General features: G+C 32.8%; 2 protein-coding genes across 4 annotated transcripts in view; one reads left to right on the top strand and one right to left on the bottom strand.

The window, feature by feature from the left end:
* Window positions 1-566: 566 nt before the first annotated feature.
* On the bottom strand, window positions 567-16,554 carry LOC148606122 (uncharacterized). 3 transcript variants are annotated; one of them, XM_088543951.1, is made up of 5 exons: window positions 16,530-16,554; window positions 10,754-10,820; window positions 10,003-10,076; window positions 3,812-4,062; window positions 567-1,743 (listed from the first exon to the last, which is right to left on the bottom strand). In XM_088543951.1, exons 4-5 carry the CDS (start codon window positions 3,826-3,828, stop codon window positions 720-722), a joined length of 1,041 nt encoding a protein of 346 aa, XP_088400077.1. In that variant the 5' UTR covers window positions 3,829-4,062; window positions 10,003-10,076; window positions 10,754-10,820; window positions 16,530-16,554; the 3' UTR covers window positions 567-719. The 3 variants fall into 3 exon arrangements, with proteins under 3 accessions (XP_088400077.1, XP_088400076.1, XP_088400078.1); XM_088543950.1 differs by lacking the exon at window positions 16,530-16,554 and adding an exon at window positions 11,801-11,917; XM_088543952.1 differs by lacking the exons at window positions 10,754-10,820; window positions 16,530-16,554 and adding an exon at window positions 11,801-11,886.
* The window catches only part of LOC148606121 (cysteine-rich motor neuron 1 protein-like), a 31,474-nt gene continuing 19,676 nt past the window's right edge, over window positions 7,363-19,160 (top strand). The window contains exons 1-2 of the mRNA XM_088543955.1: window positions 7,363-7,429; window positions 7,766-7,802. The gene's annotated coding sequence lies outside the window, so the exon portion shown is untranslated. The remainder of the gene's footprint in view (window positions 7,430-7,765; window positions 7,803-19,160) is intronic.

Here is a 19,160-nt window from a genome sequence, read left to right as displayed (position 1 = left end):
ACATAATATTGATAAGACCTGTTAAACGTAGACGGATATAGCAGTAGCTGCTCCGAAGATTTAAGATATAAACATTGAGTATTTGGAACCTTTTTGAGTTCGTTGCTGTAGGCAAAGGGCATGCCAAACATTTACACTATATTTCAATATTAACATAGCTTAACAGAGAAGTGTTTGTAATAAACCCCAATGAATAACCAGGGAATCCTCATACCACAGGGCTGACTCAAAAAGGTTGCCTCCATGTTCTCAAGAAATATATATGTCACCTGTGCTTTGATATTCATGATATTATTAATCCTTATTAAGACAACGGGTATTTAATGTCTCTTTTCTAATGATATAGCTTGTTTCATACTCTCTTTTGTCAATTACACAATAAAAAATTAAAAAAAAATATGCAATGGTCAGAACCAAGAAGAACCAATTTCAAAGTGAAACATAATGTCGAACAGATTGAAGAATGTTACACGTGGTTTAACAAAAACAGCTACTAGTTGGCCAATACACAATACGTTACTGTAAAAATAAAGCGTGAAGTAAACGCAAAGCTTAGAACAACTACAGAGCGTTGAATTTTAATCATAATACAAATGTGCAAATATAGTGGAAACGAACAAGGAAAATGTAATGATAAAAGACTATCCACGTGTATGATGCAAAATAATGAAAAAAATGCGTAAAATTGATCATACCATACTACTTGATTAATATTTTTTTTAAATATTGAATTGTTCATTGTCCAAATTGTTCACATCCTGTCGACGGTACAGCCAGGTACCACAACCAGCGAAAGCAATAAGTGGGATAAGGAGAAAAAAAAGATAAAACAAATCACCATTTTCCGTGCCTTCATTCGGGTTTTTATCTTCAGCAGCTTTTAAAACAAGTTTTATTTGAATGCACCTGCCTGTTTGGCAAAAACCTGCTTCATCGACACTTGCAACACCAAATATTGACCCTGGAGGGAAAAGTGCTTCACGTTCGCATGATATCGCAGAACAAACATCTATCATTTTCGGTTTCCACTTTTTGTCGAAGTCTCCATCGTTAATGAAAGTGTAGCTCGCATTACCCTGGAAATATTGCGTAACATTTTTGAAAATACTTGATGATCCAAACGATGTCCATAAAACTGGTTTCTTATTCTCCACAGCATCATAATACAGTTTTAATTGACTATCCAGGACTACACTTCCTCTATATGTTGTTCTACTCACAGCTTCGTACTTGCCGTACAGTAAAATAGCTGTCAGAGCCGCACTATAAGGAGATAATGCGTATGTGACGTTATCGACATTATTTAAACTGCTGCAATTGTGTTGTCTCAAAATAGCATTAAGCCGTGTATATACACTTTCCCCTTTAAATTCTCGAGTATAAAGGTGTACAATACTGTCATCCCAATTTGAGGCATTTTCCAAAACAGCATACACCTTGAAATTTGAAAGATACCTATTTATTTTTGTCTTTATTTCGTCGTCGGTTGTCATTTTGTCATATAATTCTTTTAACGCAACGTAATAGCGACCATTAACTTCAATGCTCGGATACAAAAGTTTTATTCCAATTGTATTCATTTTTATCCCAAGTTCTGATATCTTTGCCTGACAGTCAACAGGTTCGACGCCAAGATCTCGCCGGAATCTCGCACTAGTCACATGAGAATTACAACAATCGACTGTAAAGATTATTGTTGTTACCATCACTGGTACCACGTACTCAAGAAGCATGCTTTGTTTTCTGTAAAAAAATATTACCTCTCTTAACCGTTCTATAATTAAAATATGATTCATTTATTCATGTACAACGAATCTTACACTCATTAATGGGATATTAAATTAACTATAGATACCGAGCGATCTACCGCATATCTTAGAGATTAGCGAAATAAGAATTATAATATGCATTAGATATGTATGAGACGGCATGAATCGATTGTTTTTGTCTATTGAATAGATTTTATCATGGATAGTATAATAATCGAAAATAGTAATCCATTTCCTTTATGCTTAGAATTATATAAGAACTGACAAATTGATGTTTTGGGGATCCAATGTGATTTATGAAGGCTTTATCATAAAGATCATTTCAATAATCTAAAGTTTATTTTAGTCTATTACGATTTCAATTTATAAATAAGAAATAATTACACAACCTGAGCTTTTAAAGATTTATGTCATATGGATCATAAAAGTAAAAAGTGTAGTTCCATCTGATAAGATAAGTTTATACCATAAAATCGCCAATTTCCTCGTGACAATAACTCTAAACAGGAGTCCGCATACAACTTTGCAAAATAACGACTTTGTAGCGGTCTTAAAGGTGAAAATAAAACTCACATTTATTTCAAGTATATCTTATATTTTTAATTAGAAATAAAAAGGAATTTTTAATAAAACCCTTGGTTTAATATTGCAAGAGTAGCTATGTTCTACACTAAATTTCAAAAATTGACAATTCTTTACAGTCAGTATCCTACATTATCAGTTGATCCATGTTAGATTTAAAAAAATAACAATAGTCCACGGCAAACAGTGACAGATGAACAGTTATTCAAAAGCTCATATTACAATATTGTATCTTCTTGTCTTTTTCGTTGATTTTTTTTTACTAAAATCAAATCCAAAGAAATAGATGCTATTATCGGTTCGGTCTGTTTGAAATAACTTCAATTCATGTAGTGTTAACTTAACAATAACCTGCTTCGCAGGTTGTTTGGTGTGCACCACGTGATTGAGATTATTTCTTCATAGACCGGTATTTTCTGCATAGACCGATCTTCTTTCCACAAATATATTGTAAGTTACGATCATCTGTCAATTACGTTACGATCATCTGTCAATTACGTTACTATCATCAGTCGATTACCTTACGATCATCATTGACTGTTTTGCATTTCGATTTACTTTCTTCTCGTCAACTTTCAATCTTATGGAAAACGACAATTCAATGAACTAGCTTAATATCATATATATTGACACGTTATAAATAAGAAAATGAACTTTTATCATAGATAAATTAGTCTCATGAAATATACCTGCGTTTTCTTCCGTCATGTTAGGATGATGGTAACTGCAGTAAAGATCACGTTGACGCAGGTAAAAATGTACAAACAGTATAGAACATATTTTTTTTTATATTTTTTTAGCAAATATACCTCTTCATTTGATAATGTTCATTCCTTCGTGGACGGCTTAATAGTTTGCGATAGCAAACCATTGATAATGTGAAACGAACAAGATATATGAAATACTCATCATTCCGATTGGATTTTGTGTGATTGCGTCGCGTTGTTTATTAAATCTCATTGGTGCAAATCGACGTTGTGACATTTCGTACACTATTCTTTCGTATTTACACCATTCAGATACAAAAATATCAAAGCGCAAAATATTTGAAAGGAATTATACTAAAACAAACTGATAAAACATGTAAAATATTAACCCGATTTGTTTGCTTTTAACATCATAACACGGTGAGTCTTGTTTGTTATGATATTGATACTAAGTAAATTGAGCTGATATTATAAAATATTTAAGCTTCCCTCTGAATGAAACACTTTACTGCATTGTCATCGTGTAAGTATTAAAGTAACAAAAGGAAAACGTCGATTGAATACTTGCATGTAATGTGTAACAATGCATTCGTCCGAGATATAAGAGATATAATTTAAGTGCTATTGTTCCCTTTAAAATAGTAGAAATAAGACATCTTGCACCAATGTCAAGACCAACACTATTTATAAATATTTCAATAGTAAAGAATTAAGAACATCCACAAATGCATGCTACCTTTTAATGATTCTTACCCTGAAGCAGGTGTCATTTTACAGGCAAATTGTATTATTAAACACGTATTTCCTTCTACGTATTGTTGTCTTATCTATGAAGACTAACTACTTCCTGCTTCATTTCGTTTCGGTTTTCCAAACGTGTAAGTTCACCAGGTTCGGTATGTATCCAAGAAGGAACAGTAAGCATTTAGATACGACATTCACATTCCAACATAATGAATTAAGGCCCTCTTGCAACACATGTCAACCACAGCAAAATCTCACTGCTGAAATTCGAAGAGTTAAATATGTAATTGCGGAGGTGCAATCAAGGGTAATCTCGTGGACAAAATAGAATTGTCAAGAAAAATCGTACACAACAAAAGAACTTAAATGTTCACAGTACGATGAACAGGAAATCAAAGTAATATTTTTATATAGACTTTTTTCTTGAATTATATTATTGTTTCAGATTTGTGTATGCTAATCATTGAATCATTTGATCAAAGGGAACAACATTACACTTTGAAAACTTAACTTCTTGAAGGTCGGTTATAGGCCTGTCTTACTCACAGGTAAATCCTATGCATTAAACGTATGTTAACTTAACGTAAACATATGGTTAAAGGTCTAATATCTGCAACCATGTTTAGTGTGTTTAAGTCGGCATTTATTCAATTAACCTCTGAGTGGGTGAAATGGTTCTTATTATAACCGTTATCACTTGACAGGCCTTCCTTATTTATCATACACTCCTTTAGAGATTTAGGTTCCCCGCACCCACGACACCCAAACGCACGTTAAACGCTCACCAAAACGCACGATAAACGAACGCTCCCAGCGAGCGTTTGAACGCACGATAAACGAACGCTCCCAGCGAGCGTTTGAACGCACGATAAACGAACGCTGCAAGCGTGCGTTTAAACGCACGATAGACGAATGCTCATATCGTGCGTTTAAACGCACGATAGAAGAACGACGAGAAATAATAATGTTGACATATAATGAAAACAGAAAAAAGATAGAAAATAAAATTAATAAAATTATACAATTAATAATTGCAAAAGATGTAGAAAATAACAGTTTAATTAAAAAAAATAAAGTACAAAATAAAGGAACTCTTCTATCGTGCATTTAAACGAACGCTTCTATGGTGCGTTTGTCGTGCGTTGAAATAGAAAACGTAAAACGATGTGTAAACGCACGATAAATGATGCATTAACGCTAAAATGGGAAACGTGAATGTCTGAAGGAGTGTACAAGGGCAAAGATAAGTTGCGTTGCTTTGAATGGATTTCAATTATGTACTTTGATAAACATATATTCAAAACATCAACTATGTACTACAGACAAAATACCAAAGCAGCAACTTTATGATAGTTATGATGTTCCATCATACATTTAAAACATATTTGTTTGTGTATTTTTTTTTTGTCTAATACCCGAAATCGAGATCATTTGCGCCACAGATTGACCTAGGGCCTTCAAAACTGGATCGAGATATCTCGTTTTTAACCAAAAATTTATAGTTAATACGTTCAGCAGAGTTTTAAGTAATTTTTTGTTCGTATATGTGAGCATTCACAGAAAACCAACTGATGGTCGCAAATACTTGTCTCCCACTGAAAATACTCTTAATATCTCAGTGATCATTTATTATCATAAGTGTTCAAACAAGCAGACATAGGTTACGTGCTTACAACATCAGCCTTGCATGTAATTATCTCCTTGAATACAAGCAAATTACCAAAATAGTTCATTGTTTTCTGACTAACCCTCAAGCTTTTCAAAACCTGCCAAAGCTACTTCATTCGTATTGGAAATCTATCAAAACCACACTTAGTTCCCGTATTCTTTCTATCAAAACCTGATTTCGCATTATGTAGGCCTTTTAGTCTAGGATGCCCAGGTAAGAGAAGGGATATTATCTACGCTAAAAACAAAATATCTTTGGACACTGGCAACTATATTGTATATAGAGATAACAAATGTTAGTACCAAATAATAAAAAAAACTACTGCACTGGACATGAATTTACCATGTTTTGCATTGTGACCAGTCACACAAAAACTGAACTTAAACACATTTAAAAAAAAAGTGGTTTTACATACTATTATCACGATCTCACTGGTATAATAATCTGTTGGGTGACCCACTTTTACCATAGTTTAAATTTCAAACATATAATATGGTATAGGAAAAGTAACAACAAAGCCTACAACATCTGCATTTCACAACAAAGCCTACAACATATACATTTCATGTTTAACGTTAACCTCGCTTTTTCAGAAAATCTACATACACGTAACATAAACTGTTCAAAAGACAATTTGATAGTAAAAGTATGAACCCACATCTATTTTAAATAGTTATTGTATAATATTTTACATATAGGCATACTGAAGTTATTATGATTAATTTACCAGTTTAATAAATACAATAATACACTACCGGTGCATCTAGTCCATGTTCCCAGTTTTTAGTGGAGTCCGAGTTGAGTTGCTCATTTGTTTGAGTTGCTTTGTACGTGTTATTTTGGTAATTTTATGTTCTTTTGATCAACCAATTACGATATTTCATTTTGAAAATTGTGATTTGTGACATGTACAATATTTTCATACTTTACCATTTAAGATATATTTTGAGATAAAATTCAGTCATTGGTAACACAATGGAACAACAAAATGCCATGAATTTAACAATTCAAAATTACGTGTCACTTTAAAAAAAAGTTAAAAACTCTATTGATAACTCTGGTTTCTTAAAGTGTCAAGACCAGTTTGTATACCGCGGATATTGTCAACTAAACTTCTCAATCAGCCCTTTGTTAATATCATCACTTCAGAAGTTCGGTTGACCTCACATTCAGATCGACCATTCTGAAGTGTAAATCTTCAAGGTAAGACAAGATTTTACCAATTTGATTCGATGTCTAACTAGATTGACCCCACAGCGAACTTGACACCTATTAGCGGCAGTAAAGTAGCTCCTTTGACATGAGCGATCACCGTTCTCTATAACACTTATAAATCACACTGCTATCCTGAGAGTACGCTACAATTATAATAGTTATTAACGTCTACATGTACTTATCTTGATACATAAGATATATTTTATTATCTTTCGGAAGTGGATATGTTCCATATAGCACACTTCAATGTGATAACGACTCTGCTATTGTATCAATGCCGTGGCTTTGGATTTAAAACAAAATGCTTTCTTTTTTTGATTTTGAGTTTTATTCTATATACTAAATTAAATAAAATGTTAATAAAATATCTTATATTCGAGGTACATGGTTATCAATACTCAGGAATTGCTACAATAAGTATAAATCGTTTCGATTAAACTGATTTCAAGTTGTATTTGGAAACGCATGATGTATTGATATTTGATATTGTGTTAATAATCAAATTCTAGGAAACTTTCAATGAAATGAAAATAATTCCTTTAGAATATATGTCTCTTACATTTATATAGATATCTTAACTTGTGATATTTGATTGGTTAATACTGTTTATACCTTATTACTAGAAATATGTAATATTGATCGTAAATCACATTAGTCACACGACAATCCCTATTTGTCCGAACAGTTAGTTGCTTGATATTTGTGTCTTATAAACTGGAGTAAATCAATACTTGAAGTGTACAGTTAAGTTGAATTAAATGTTAAGATTATCAAACAAATAATGATAACATGAAATCAAATCAAATCAAATAAGCCAAACTAAAGTACATAGAATTAAGAAAATATATAAAATCTGATACATCTAAATACAGTCGAAAATAATTAAATCATGGAACTGTATAATCTGAATACAGAAAGAAAAAAGCAAAACATGTAATGTAAAGCAATAATTACACTGTTATGACCTTTGTGACTCTTCAGACAGTAACGTTTACCTTTATAAGCGTCCTTGTTTAGCGTTCCTAATAACGTCGAGTCATTCTTTAACAAAATGACGAATAATATTTTTTTTGGCACAGAGAGCATTTAACGCAGTAAACAGCATTTTCCGTAAAGGTTTGTATTATCTTGATGCTATTAAATTTTATCTTTTCCATGGTATTCGCATGTTACACGTTCATTTTCTTCACATTCCAAGATAAAACGTATTCTTCTGGAATTGTTCATTCTTTAATAGTCGTAATTGACTGCTAGTATTCACTGATTCAGGAATGTAATCTCTTAATTTCGTAATGCTGAAGATCGGTCTAGAATTCTAGGTTGATCTAAATTTCGAACATAACGCTTTAATTCGTTACTGTGTTCTTAACTTGTTATCGATTACTATTTAGCATACACCTGGATACAAATATATAGTTCTTGGTAGAGATTCCTCATACTTTGTAAGGAATAATTCCAAATCATCTTCCAAATATACAGAGGAAGATGTTAACAAAATGCTGGAATTTTTAATCGACAACATATTTGTCCAGTGTGGTGAAAGTGTTTTTCAACAAAAGGTCGGCATTTCAATGGGAACAAATTGTGCTCCTTTACTTGCTGACCTATACCTTCACTCTTATGAGGCTGACTTTATAGTTGATCAGATCAGAAAAACAAGAATATCGTTTGGCTATATCCTTTAATCTCAGTTTCCTCTATATAGATGACGTATTATCTTTAAAAAATCCTAATTTCGGGGATTTGATACATCCCATCTACCCAAAAGAACTTGAGATAAAGGATACTACAGACACTGTGAAGTCAGCCTCATATCATGACCTACACTTAGAAATCGATGGTAAAGGAAAACTATTGACCAAACTTAACGACAAACGTGATGACTTTTCATTCTGAATTGTCAACTTTCCTTTCATCTGTGGCAACATCCCTTCATCTCCTGCGTATGGAGTGTTCATATCACAACTCATACGTAATACCAGAGCTTGCCGAAACTACGCAGACTTTTTGTATCGCCCTCTAACAAATAGGCTTTTTTAACAGGGTTATGTTGCTACAAGATTGAATTCATCACTACAGAAGTTTATGGTCGTCATCATGAACTCGTGGATCGTTATGGCGTATCCATCAGCACCATGAAAACTGATGTATTCAACGGGTCATAGTTTTCCTTTCCTCGTTTGTCTACCCCGGACTTGACTTTTATGAGCAACTCGGCGGAGGACGCTTGCCCTACCGGTGCACCTGGTCCATGCTCCTAGTTTTTAATGGAGTCTGAGTTGCTCATTTACTTTTGTTACTTTGTATGTATGATTTTAGTTACTTTATGTTCTTTGTTGTGTATGGCGGTTTTCCATGTGTGGTCTTTGTCCCTGGAATACATTCGTTTGATTACCGCTCTAACCTTGGTTCCCTTGATTACTCATTCTAACAAGAATATATTGAATATTTCTTTTTTTTTGTGAGAGACGGATTGCAGGACGTTAATTTCAGATATCGATGGACATTTTTCCCTTATCTGTAAAGGAAGAAACAATTGCGTCCAGGGAATATGTTAGTAATTTTATTATCACCGAACTTTTCCTGTTTGATGTTTAGACCAGTTAACACAAGACAATTTAAATTTGCAAAACACTGAATTGCAAATCTTGCGCCGCTTTGTCTTCAACCTACCATGTCATGTGAGTAGCCATTGGATGCAGATTTGCATGGGATTTAATAAAATGCATTTTGTTTTACAATATTTACTAAAATAAATTTGTAGCTACAATTTGAAATTCATGGGATTTTTCAATATCCCATGGGAATTTCATAGAATCCAATGGGATTTGTTTGTGTCCATGGGATTTTTTTCTCCCATAGGATTTTTTTCTCCCATGGGACTTTTTTTCTCCCATGGGATTTTAATTTCTCCCATGGGATTTTAATTTCTCCCATGGGATATCTTGTGATAAAAATACAATGATAGTCATGGAGAGTGTATGCCTTACATATTCATTTAGTGCATTTTTCCTCTGTGCAGTATGAATAAAAAAGCTGAATGACTGAAAGAGAGAGGTTTTTTGTATTGTTTTGGGATGTTTTTGAAGTTTTTAATTTTTTATAGCTTTGAAATGAAATCACTTTGAAAATTCACTTATCAACCACAAATGTAAAACAACGAAATAGAAAAAAAATATTCAAAGACACTCTGACTATAAATATGCTGTTTAAGAATATAAACTTAGAATGCTGTATGAGCAGCACTTTTATCTTAGTATTTAAATAAATTATAAAAATTCTAATGGAAGTCTAAATTCTAGAGAACAGTGTATACCTGATATGATAAGCTATCAAGTTTGCATATACTGAATTAGTCATTCACCATAGAGGCAAGCAGGTGGCTGGTCCCTGAAATGGTAAAAAACAATTCTGCATGATAATACATATGGTACCTTTCAATTTAGTTGAATTAATTTTCATTGCAAGCATCCTTAAAGCAGTTATCTTGTAATGCACATAAGTAACATTCAATGTTAAGTCCAACATGCTGGGGGTAAGTTTAATCAAAATTCATTAAGAGATTGTGGAGAAAGCTGTCGTTGAACTTTCAAAAAATGTAACAAGTTTAGTGTAGTCTGAGTTGCTCGTTTGCTTTTGTTACTTTGTGTGTATGATTTTAGTTACTTTATGTTCTTTGGTGTGTATGTCTATTTTCCACGTTCGGTCTTTGTCCCTGTACATTCCTTTGATTGCCGCTATTACAATGGTTCCCTTGATTACCTTTGAAACACAAGGTATGTTAGTGGTGCAAAGAGAAGAGCTTAAAAAATAATGGTCCAGTTCAACTATAATTTTAGAATAGGACTTGACAAACTCTATTTGCAATTGAATATTCACACGATAAAGATATTTGTTTTTTGCTTAATCATATAACAAAAGCATCTGTATATAAAAAAAAGAAATCTCCTGATAGCAAGTAATAGTGATTTTTACCAGAACTTAACATCTAGTTAGAGCTTGTTTATCTTTCCTCAGACATAGTTGGTTTAATATTTAATTTTGCAAGTTCTTTATACGTCACTCACCTTTTACGAGTCATTACTAAGAATCCTTTCATGCATCCTCTAATCTCTCTTGAGCAACATAGAGCACCTTCAAAACAAAATTATACTTATTATGCATTATTTCAAAATTAGATAACTTTCAGATTCTGTATATAGACAGTGAAATGGAGTTATAAACATGTAACTGAAACAGGGGCTGCACTGACTTATAAAATTCTGTCACCAATTTTCTTTATCAATGTTCAGAAATAAGAGCAAAAAGTGGTGCCAACAAAATATTCCATTTTTTTAAAATATGACAGTACTAAGTCCACTGATGAAAGTCCATGAGAAGAAAAAATGAAATCAGTACAACTTATATGCCATATATATACAATTTCCAAATCGTAAACACAAGAAATCTTACACCCCAATTCCCACTAATGAAAACTTGCATCCAATCTTCAGTGTGTGATGGACAGGTTGAAAAACTAAACTAGTATTTTTATATTTAAAAGGCTAAAATCAAAACTATGTACTACATTTGGGTATAGAAGCACTGAATCTATTATGGTTTCAAATGATCATATCTATATTGTTAATTTCAAATTTAAAGCCCTTCTGAATTGTTAATACAGGAGATTAAAAACATAAACAAGTTACATTTGTACCCATAACTATCCATATTTACATTTTAACACACACACACACACACACACACACACACACACAAAAAATTGTACTGTATCTTATGTGAGACAGTACCTACCTCTATCTAGTGAAAATCATTGCTTACTATATGCCAACTATAAAGTTTGACTCTGCCACATTTGCTAAAAAAAATGGCAAAATAATGAAAAAAAATTCCAACAAAAAGAGGGGTCTAATCCAGACCCTACCCTTTGAAAAGCCATCATGTTTACATGGTTTTAGTAAACATTATCTGGAAGTGAGACCTGCTGTTGTTGTCCAGTACATGCAGCCCCACTTGTAGCAGTAAAATAGTTATGACTGAGTGATCCTTCAACTCGCGTTTATTTCCGTTTAGTAAACGACAATATCCAATACTCGGGAATGAATGATACTGACCTGTTTCTATTTTGGAAAGAACGAGTTTAAAATATTAATTGCATCCAATATTTTGAAAGCAGTGAACGTTCTTATTCTCGCGTGCTTATTCTCAATGAGTTTGGAAATACAGGGGAAAGAAACGAATTATGGTGTAATGTGACAAGTTATGGTTTGACCACGGACCAAAAGGTAACAACACATGGAAACGTTCTATCGTGCACCACATTCCACACTCCTAGTATTTTAATCGTAAGTACATTTTTATCAGGCTTTCTAAAAATCAGACAGCACGTCAAAAACCAACCCAATTTAATTTTAGGTTACAGACCACCAATTCAACCAATGAGCATTTGGAACGTACGCAAAAATAGTCCTACGCAGAAATTACCCCTGTTCCTCATAGTGCTGTGAAAAAAGTTCTCATCTTATTTAAAAAATTTAAACAGTTTCTGAAAGGAAAAACATTTCTGTACATTTTATAGGTGCATTTTGCTTCTTGTGATGTGAAGCCTAATCTCCATAATGATTTTTAAATATACCCCTATCTTGTGAAAACACTGGGATTTTCCATGCTATTTGTAGACCCTTCACTTCCGGTGACCAGTACTGCACTGCAAGTCTGCTAACCCCACATGCCATTCTGAGGATTGTGAGCTGACATATGTAGAATCATGCTGATATATAGTCATCTGCAGGTTAAAGTTAAGGTAAAGTCCAGAGAAGCCATTGAATATTGTGAAATTAGCATAGAAGCCTATGGGAAGTGGAATTAGTGGTTTTTAGCCTTAAGCTGAAGCCATGGCAAAATGAAAAGTTTCTTGAAATAGCTTTAAACTACTTGAAGATCTTGTTAACTTTGCCATGAGAGGAATACACTACAAAAATCCTTCAAAATATGCATTTTTTTAAGTAATAGGTCCAAATTATGGAAAATTGGTCTTTTTGGCTGATTTTTATGTCCTATCTTGTAAAAAGTGTAGAAAATTTAGTAAAAATATCAAATATTAAACTTTGAGGGCTATATTTACCTAAATATGGTAGTAATAAGCACTTGAAATCAAGTTTTGTGTAGATTTGAGCAAAAATTAGGTTAGAATTGAGGAAAACCTCACTTTCATTACTGCGGTTAAGGCCATATAAGCATTCCCCTATGGCAACATGGAAAATCCATTATTGAGCACTTTTTTTGCTTTAGGTGCCCTTTACTGGTCATGTTTTAATGTGAAAACACTGTATTTACAAATTTAAAGCCAAATATACCACCTTTTGTGAAAATTTAAAGATTTAGGATTTTTGACATGTGATCAAGAAAAAGGGGGAGGCATGTCAGAAATAAATTTTTAAAAATAGACCAATTTCTCAGAAAATGATTACTTTTAAAACTATTTCTTCATTAATATTGTTAAAAAACAAGTTGTGATTGATATTTTTTATTTGAAAAGTCAGAAAAAGTTCTTTGCAAATATTTAATGCATTTCAGTATGGTAGAATATTTTCACTTTTTTGCTCGCACAACTTGGTTACCCTATATTTAAAAATCAAATATTTAAAAAAGTGCTTGTCACATTTCACTGAAACTTTGCAAATGCATTCAGTATGTGTGTAGGAAGATACCTGTATAGTTATTTATTTTTTCTAAGACAAAAAGTGACTCTTTAGGTTACAGACCACCAATTCAACCAATGAGCATTTGGAACGTACGCAAAAATAGTCCTACGCAGAAATTACCCCTGTTCCTCATAGTGCTGTGAAAAAAGTTCTCATCTGATTTAAAAAATTTAAACAGTTTCTGAAAGGAAAAAACATTTCTGTACATTTTATAGGTGCATTTTGCTTCTTGTGATGTGAAGCCTAATCTCCATAATGATTTTTAAATATACCCCTATCTTGTGAAAACACTGGGATTTCCCATGCTATTTGTAGACCCTTCACTTCCGGTGACCAGTACTGCACTGCAAGTCTGCTAACCCCACATGCCATTCTGAGGATTGTGAGCTGACATATGTAGAATCATGCTGATATATAGTCATCTGCAGGTTAAAGTTAAGGTAAAGTCCAGAGAAGCCATTGAATATTGTGAAATTAGCATAGAAGCCTATGGGAAGTGGAATTAGTGGTTTTTAGCCTTTATTTCTTGTTAAGAAACAGTTACTGATCACATAACCAGTCTTAGTTTTTTATTTGTTTGTTGCGCTAAATAGAGAAAAAGTATGTACAAAAATGAAGATTGTAAATGAAATTTGCACAGAAGCATCGTTTGTTTGGTAGGTTTTTCTTCACCGTGAATTACTTTTTATCCAACATGAATCACTTTTCCATTAGCAGTGTCTGAATTTTATGTTGACTGGTACTTAACATTTGATCTAAACGGAACCTTTCAGGGCTCTCCTAAGTGTTATTTGTACAAATTTGTTGTTGAAATTGTACCAAGTCTGCAAAAATATTTAACAAAACGGACTTTTTACAAAAAAATGCCATACTAGATGTAAACTAAGATAATCATCACATTCCTTATTTGTTGAAACTGGGGGTTACTATGGTATAGAGATGTCAAATAGATAATGTGCTTTGTGCAAAATGAAAAGTGTCGAGGATGAATTTCATTTTGTACCGAATTGTGACGCCAGTATGTCTAGCCTTATAATTTTAGAAGCCTTCCTCTTTCAAAGTATAGTACATGCATATATATTTCAAAATCACTGGAAATTTCAAGGTGATGCGTAATTTATATAAGTTCCTTTTCCATGTATTTACAATCTTAACTTAATTACTTTAATTATGATTGTGTATTTCAATTTGTAACGTATATTATCTTCTGTTCAGTTGTTAGAATACTGGGATATGTACTGTTGTTTGTTGTAACATTGTACTGGTGAGCATGATTGCCTTACTTAACCTATACAGATATTGATTTGAATTGATCTTTACAATGAATTTAAAAAATCAAAATCTGAAAATGTATACGTAAAACTCAAATTTTCGTTTATTATGAGAAAATGACTACAGGTATTAACAGCTCGATGTTCTGTTTTATTGTTAATTAAGTACAATATACAGGAAGTGGTCAGTTCAGCTGGGGGCACTTGTAATCTAGGTAATAAATACATCCCGTAATATGGCTTCGTACATGTTTCGTGTGGCAGATCAAGATATTTACAAAATAGGAGCTGACATAGGACCCTAAATTTACCCACGAAAATTATGAAAATGATACATTCTATTCACTTTTATCGAAAATATGTGAAGCAACTATTTGTTTGATTATTTCTTATGCACAAATATCACATTAAAAAATCAATTTATAAGGGGACCAAGGACAGCCGCCATAAAACTTGGTTTAATCCTCAATGTCCAAAGGAAATGCCTGTACCGAGTGACGATGACCATTGCAATGGTTGCAAACTTTCCGGTTGTACTTTGATAATACCAGTTAAATTTTATGCAGACTTTTCATTTTGACTCTTATATAGAGTTTATCACTTCGATAACTTTGTTAATAACCATTCATTTGTTATGGACAAATATTCATGTTTGTCTCTCACCCTTGTTTTACGGTAATATTCTACACATAGCACGGAAAGCTCGATACTCGCCTAATAAGTAAACTTAACCGTTGAATAGGCTTATTCGTAAGGGATACAATGTTATGATATTCTTGTCAGATCTATAAGGATGACATTTTTTTTGGTATTTCATTGCTTCGCTCATGGAGTCTTTAAATAGAAATTGGACCGCTATAGGAGAGTTCGCCAATCTCATTAGTGAGGTCATATTCACTAATTTTTATGTCATTAAGTGTCAAATCGGTTGGCAAATAAACAACGAAATAAACAATTAGCAAATTCATGATTAGAATCCCAATTTTCAAAACTTTATAACTTTGTTATTTTATATCCAATTTTGGTTCTGTAAAATGTTTCATTTAGATAAAATAATTCATATTTTGTGTGTAAATTTTTTACTCTTTTACTTAAAAAATAAATTTGAAATGATATTTATATGTAAACCTCTATTATCATTAAAAATTACATGGGTTGTGTCCTTATTGTATGACGTGTGAAGCACCATGGCTCAACCGCGCATGGGAAGAATTGAAATTGATTTTACATATGATAGGGACATCCAGACCTGGGACCGGCAAGTTATCCGGGCGGAGTTAATGTCCATTTAAAAGATTTTTCAATACTAGATCCAATACAATGTATATCTATTTAAGTGTAGATTACATCTTTTTGGCATTTTTTGGATATACATATTCTTAACTTCTATTTTATTTTCATATTTTTTATGAAATATTTGATATCACTACCTTTTATAGGTAGAGTGACACAATTAGTGCCAGTCTTTTTAAGCGCAATTCAACCACGGAGAAATATGTCGGGACAATTAAACTAGTTTTTTATCCAATTGGCGCAAAAAATGAATCGAAAAACGCGCAATGTACACTTTCATTGAACTTCAACGTGTAGACACTTGTTAACCAATATGAACTGTACAAAATAGTATGTTCAGTGTACACCAGGTATAGATTGTACATATAGATTCCACCGTATAGTATTTCGAAAAGTAGAATGGGTGAATCTAATTACACGTATGTACATTACAGTTTAATGCATATCATATAAATTGTAGCTATAACCAGAGATATGACAAACTTTAAAGCTTCAGTTTCCGTACATGTGTGTAGGCGATTTTGAAATTATACAATTAAGGATTTTTACTGTAATGTTGGAATATACTAGTATACCTTTGTCATCATCTCATCTGTAAAAGCTTCTTGTATATAACAGGAACGCACTTATGTACACTATATACACACGGATGATCATAACTGTAAGGGAACGAACATCTTCTACTGCAATATTGGACAGGTAAATCCTGTCACCTGTTGAGTCACCTGTTCTGTCTGAGTCATAAAACAATTATTTTTTTTTAAATTACCTCAGGGCGATTCTATTTGTCACCTGGCCTGTGTAGTGTCGTACGTAAACTTAACCGAGATTTTGAAAATGGGTTCTAGAAGGGGTGGGGGTCTAGAAAAAAGGGGTATGTCATAGTATTTCCTCATTTTCACCAAATTTTTGCATGAAATTATCCACATTAATCCAATTATATCATTTTTAATACTTCTTTTTTGAATATAACAACCAAAGGATTTTGATAGGCTATTATAAAAGTCCTTGTATATAATTATATTTACTAAAAGGATCTGCTAACTAGTGAATGAGTTTGTTTTTCTTTTAATTTATATAAGGTTTTTTATAATTTTACTAGTGAATTAAAACCGTACATGTAAACGGGAGTTATAATTAATTACAGGTCTATGATTGTAACTGTCACCAATGATTTTACAGTCCATGCTTGTAAATGTCACCAATGATTTTACAGTCCATGCTTTAATTGACATTACAAAACCGAATTACTGAAGCCCGTGAAAGAGGTTCGCTTGCATGGAAGTTATTTTCTGATATGGCACCATCCTATAGACAAACGGAAATGCCAGCATCTTACGTTAGATCTGGGTATTAAAATGTACACGTACTATGTCTAATCAAGACAAAGTCCCGAGAAAGTGCAGTTTCATTCGTTAGCCCAAGGATTTATATCATATATAGCATTTACCTAAATTTAACTCCTTCCCTAGCTATGAAATAACTTTTTGTACAACTATTTACTACGTTACTGGAATGCTCATCTTGTGCGTTCCTGCATCGATAAAACAACAAGTGTTATAAGAAAGGATAATTACAGAGAAAATTTCGGATATGTATTGTCAGTCAGTGGCAAAACGGGGTGCCGAAATCACGCATGACACAAGACGCTTTTGTATACGGTTCATTCCCCGCTATGACCTTGTCCCAGCAGCGAGATCAGTGTTGATGCTGCAGTCGTTCAGAAACTAACGAATTCAATACAGCAATGAATGCATACGTCAAGTTCCGACTACAGTAAGTTAGGAGTTGTACTGCTCCAGAAAATCTGCATGATTTGCTCTGACTTCTCTGCTCCTGAAGCAGTCTCCTCCTTCCACAGTCACAGGTTGGGAACTACAGCTGAATTCTCGTGCGGTGTTTACCCATTATAAAATAAGAATTTTTTTAGTATTTTATTTGAAGGGGGAATATTTATTGTCTCTGAAAAATCCTTTTGTGAATTAGGTTCACTGTAATTGTAATATTTAATGATTAAAGTTACCGTGGTCAGGGAATTTACATTACAGGGACTGGTCACTCCTTACCAAGTTTATAATATGGAGTAGGCATTGCCTAAGTCAGCGAGCACCGTGAGCTTTACTGTATATGTACCGTCTGTGCCATTATTATAAAAATAATAATGGACATTACAAAGCGGGGGGGGGGGGGCGGATGAAAATTTTTGCTTCGCAAGTGCAATATTTTTATTTATATTTAACCAGCTTGCAAAATCAATATTTCTATTTGAAAATATGTCTTTTTAATTAATGGGTAGTTTTTTTCAGCTATACTTATTTAGTGAACAAATGAACACCCAGCCCTTTTTACAAATTTCTGGATCTGCCCAGCATATAGCTACTTATCTGTCAAAGTAGAATTAAAGTTTTTGTAATCAATTCATCCTCATTTGAACATCAATTACAAGAACAAGTCACAAGTTTTCAGTCAGTAGAATAAACTTACAATTTGTTTACTTATAGTACAAAACAGGCACTACCTGACAATCCTGCAAAAAGTTTTAACTGGATTTGTTGCTTAGTATGTGTTCCTAATACATGTTAGTTCTTAAAAGTTCTTCATAAATAGAACTTAAAATAAGATATGCTGTGTGTAAAGATTGAAATATGTTGATTGGAATTTGTTTTTTTTTGTTTTTTTTTTTGTTTTTGTTTTTTGTTTTTTTTGGAGGGGGGAGGGTTCAATACCAACAGAAAGTTTTCAACAGAACCATATTTAACTCAACACATGTGGCTGGCATTTTAAATTTTATATATTTTTAAAATTGGAAAGTTAGGCTTTATGTAAAGATATAATATATGCACTAGACCCATAAAGGGAGATACTTAAACTGATTGGTTTTGAATGTGAAAACCTTGTTAGCACAGCTTCTCCAAAACCATTCAAGGTATTTAAAAAAAAATATGTGAAGAAATGCATCAGTAGTACTTTTAGCTTTGTATATTGTAGAGACAACCTGATAATACCAGATGACTATTAATACATTGACCAACCTAATGGATTGGGTTTTGGATCCTGTAGTGAGAGCAACATGTGATAACTTGTAATTACAGGTATTCCTATATATGCATGGTAAAGCATTACTTGTACATGATTTTGATGGGTTTTTTTAGGTAATCAGTTTACTTCAAATTGTTATTAATGTTGTGCACTCTGTTAGTTAATTG

The sequence above is a fragment of the Perna viridis genome, chromosome 9, assembly GCF_037379345.1.
Source record: "Perna viridis isolate PV_CMFRI_1.1 ecotype Kerala chromosome 9, ASM3737934v1, whole genome shotgun sequence".
Lineage (NCBI taxonomy): Eukaryota > Metazoa > Mollusca > Bivalvia > Mytilida > Mytilidae > Perna > Perna viridis.
This window is presented reverse-complemented; position numbering and strand designations above follow the sequence as displayed.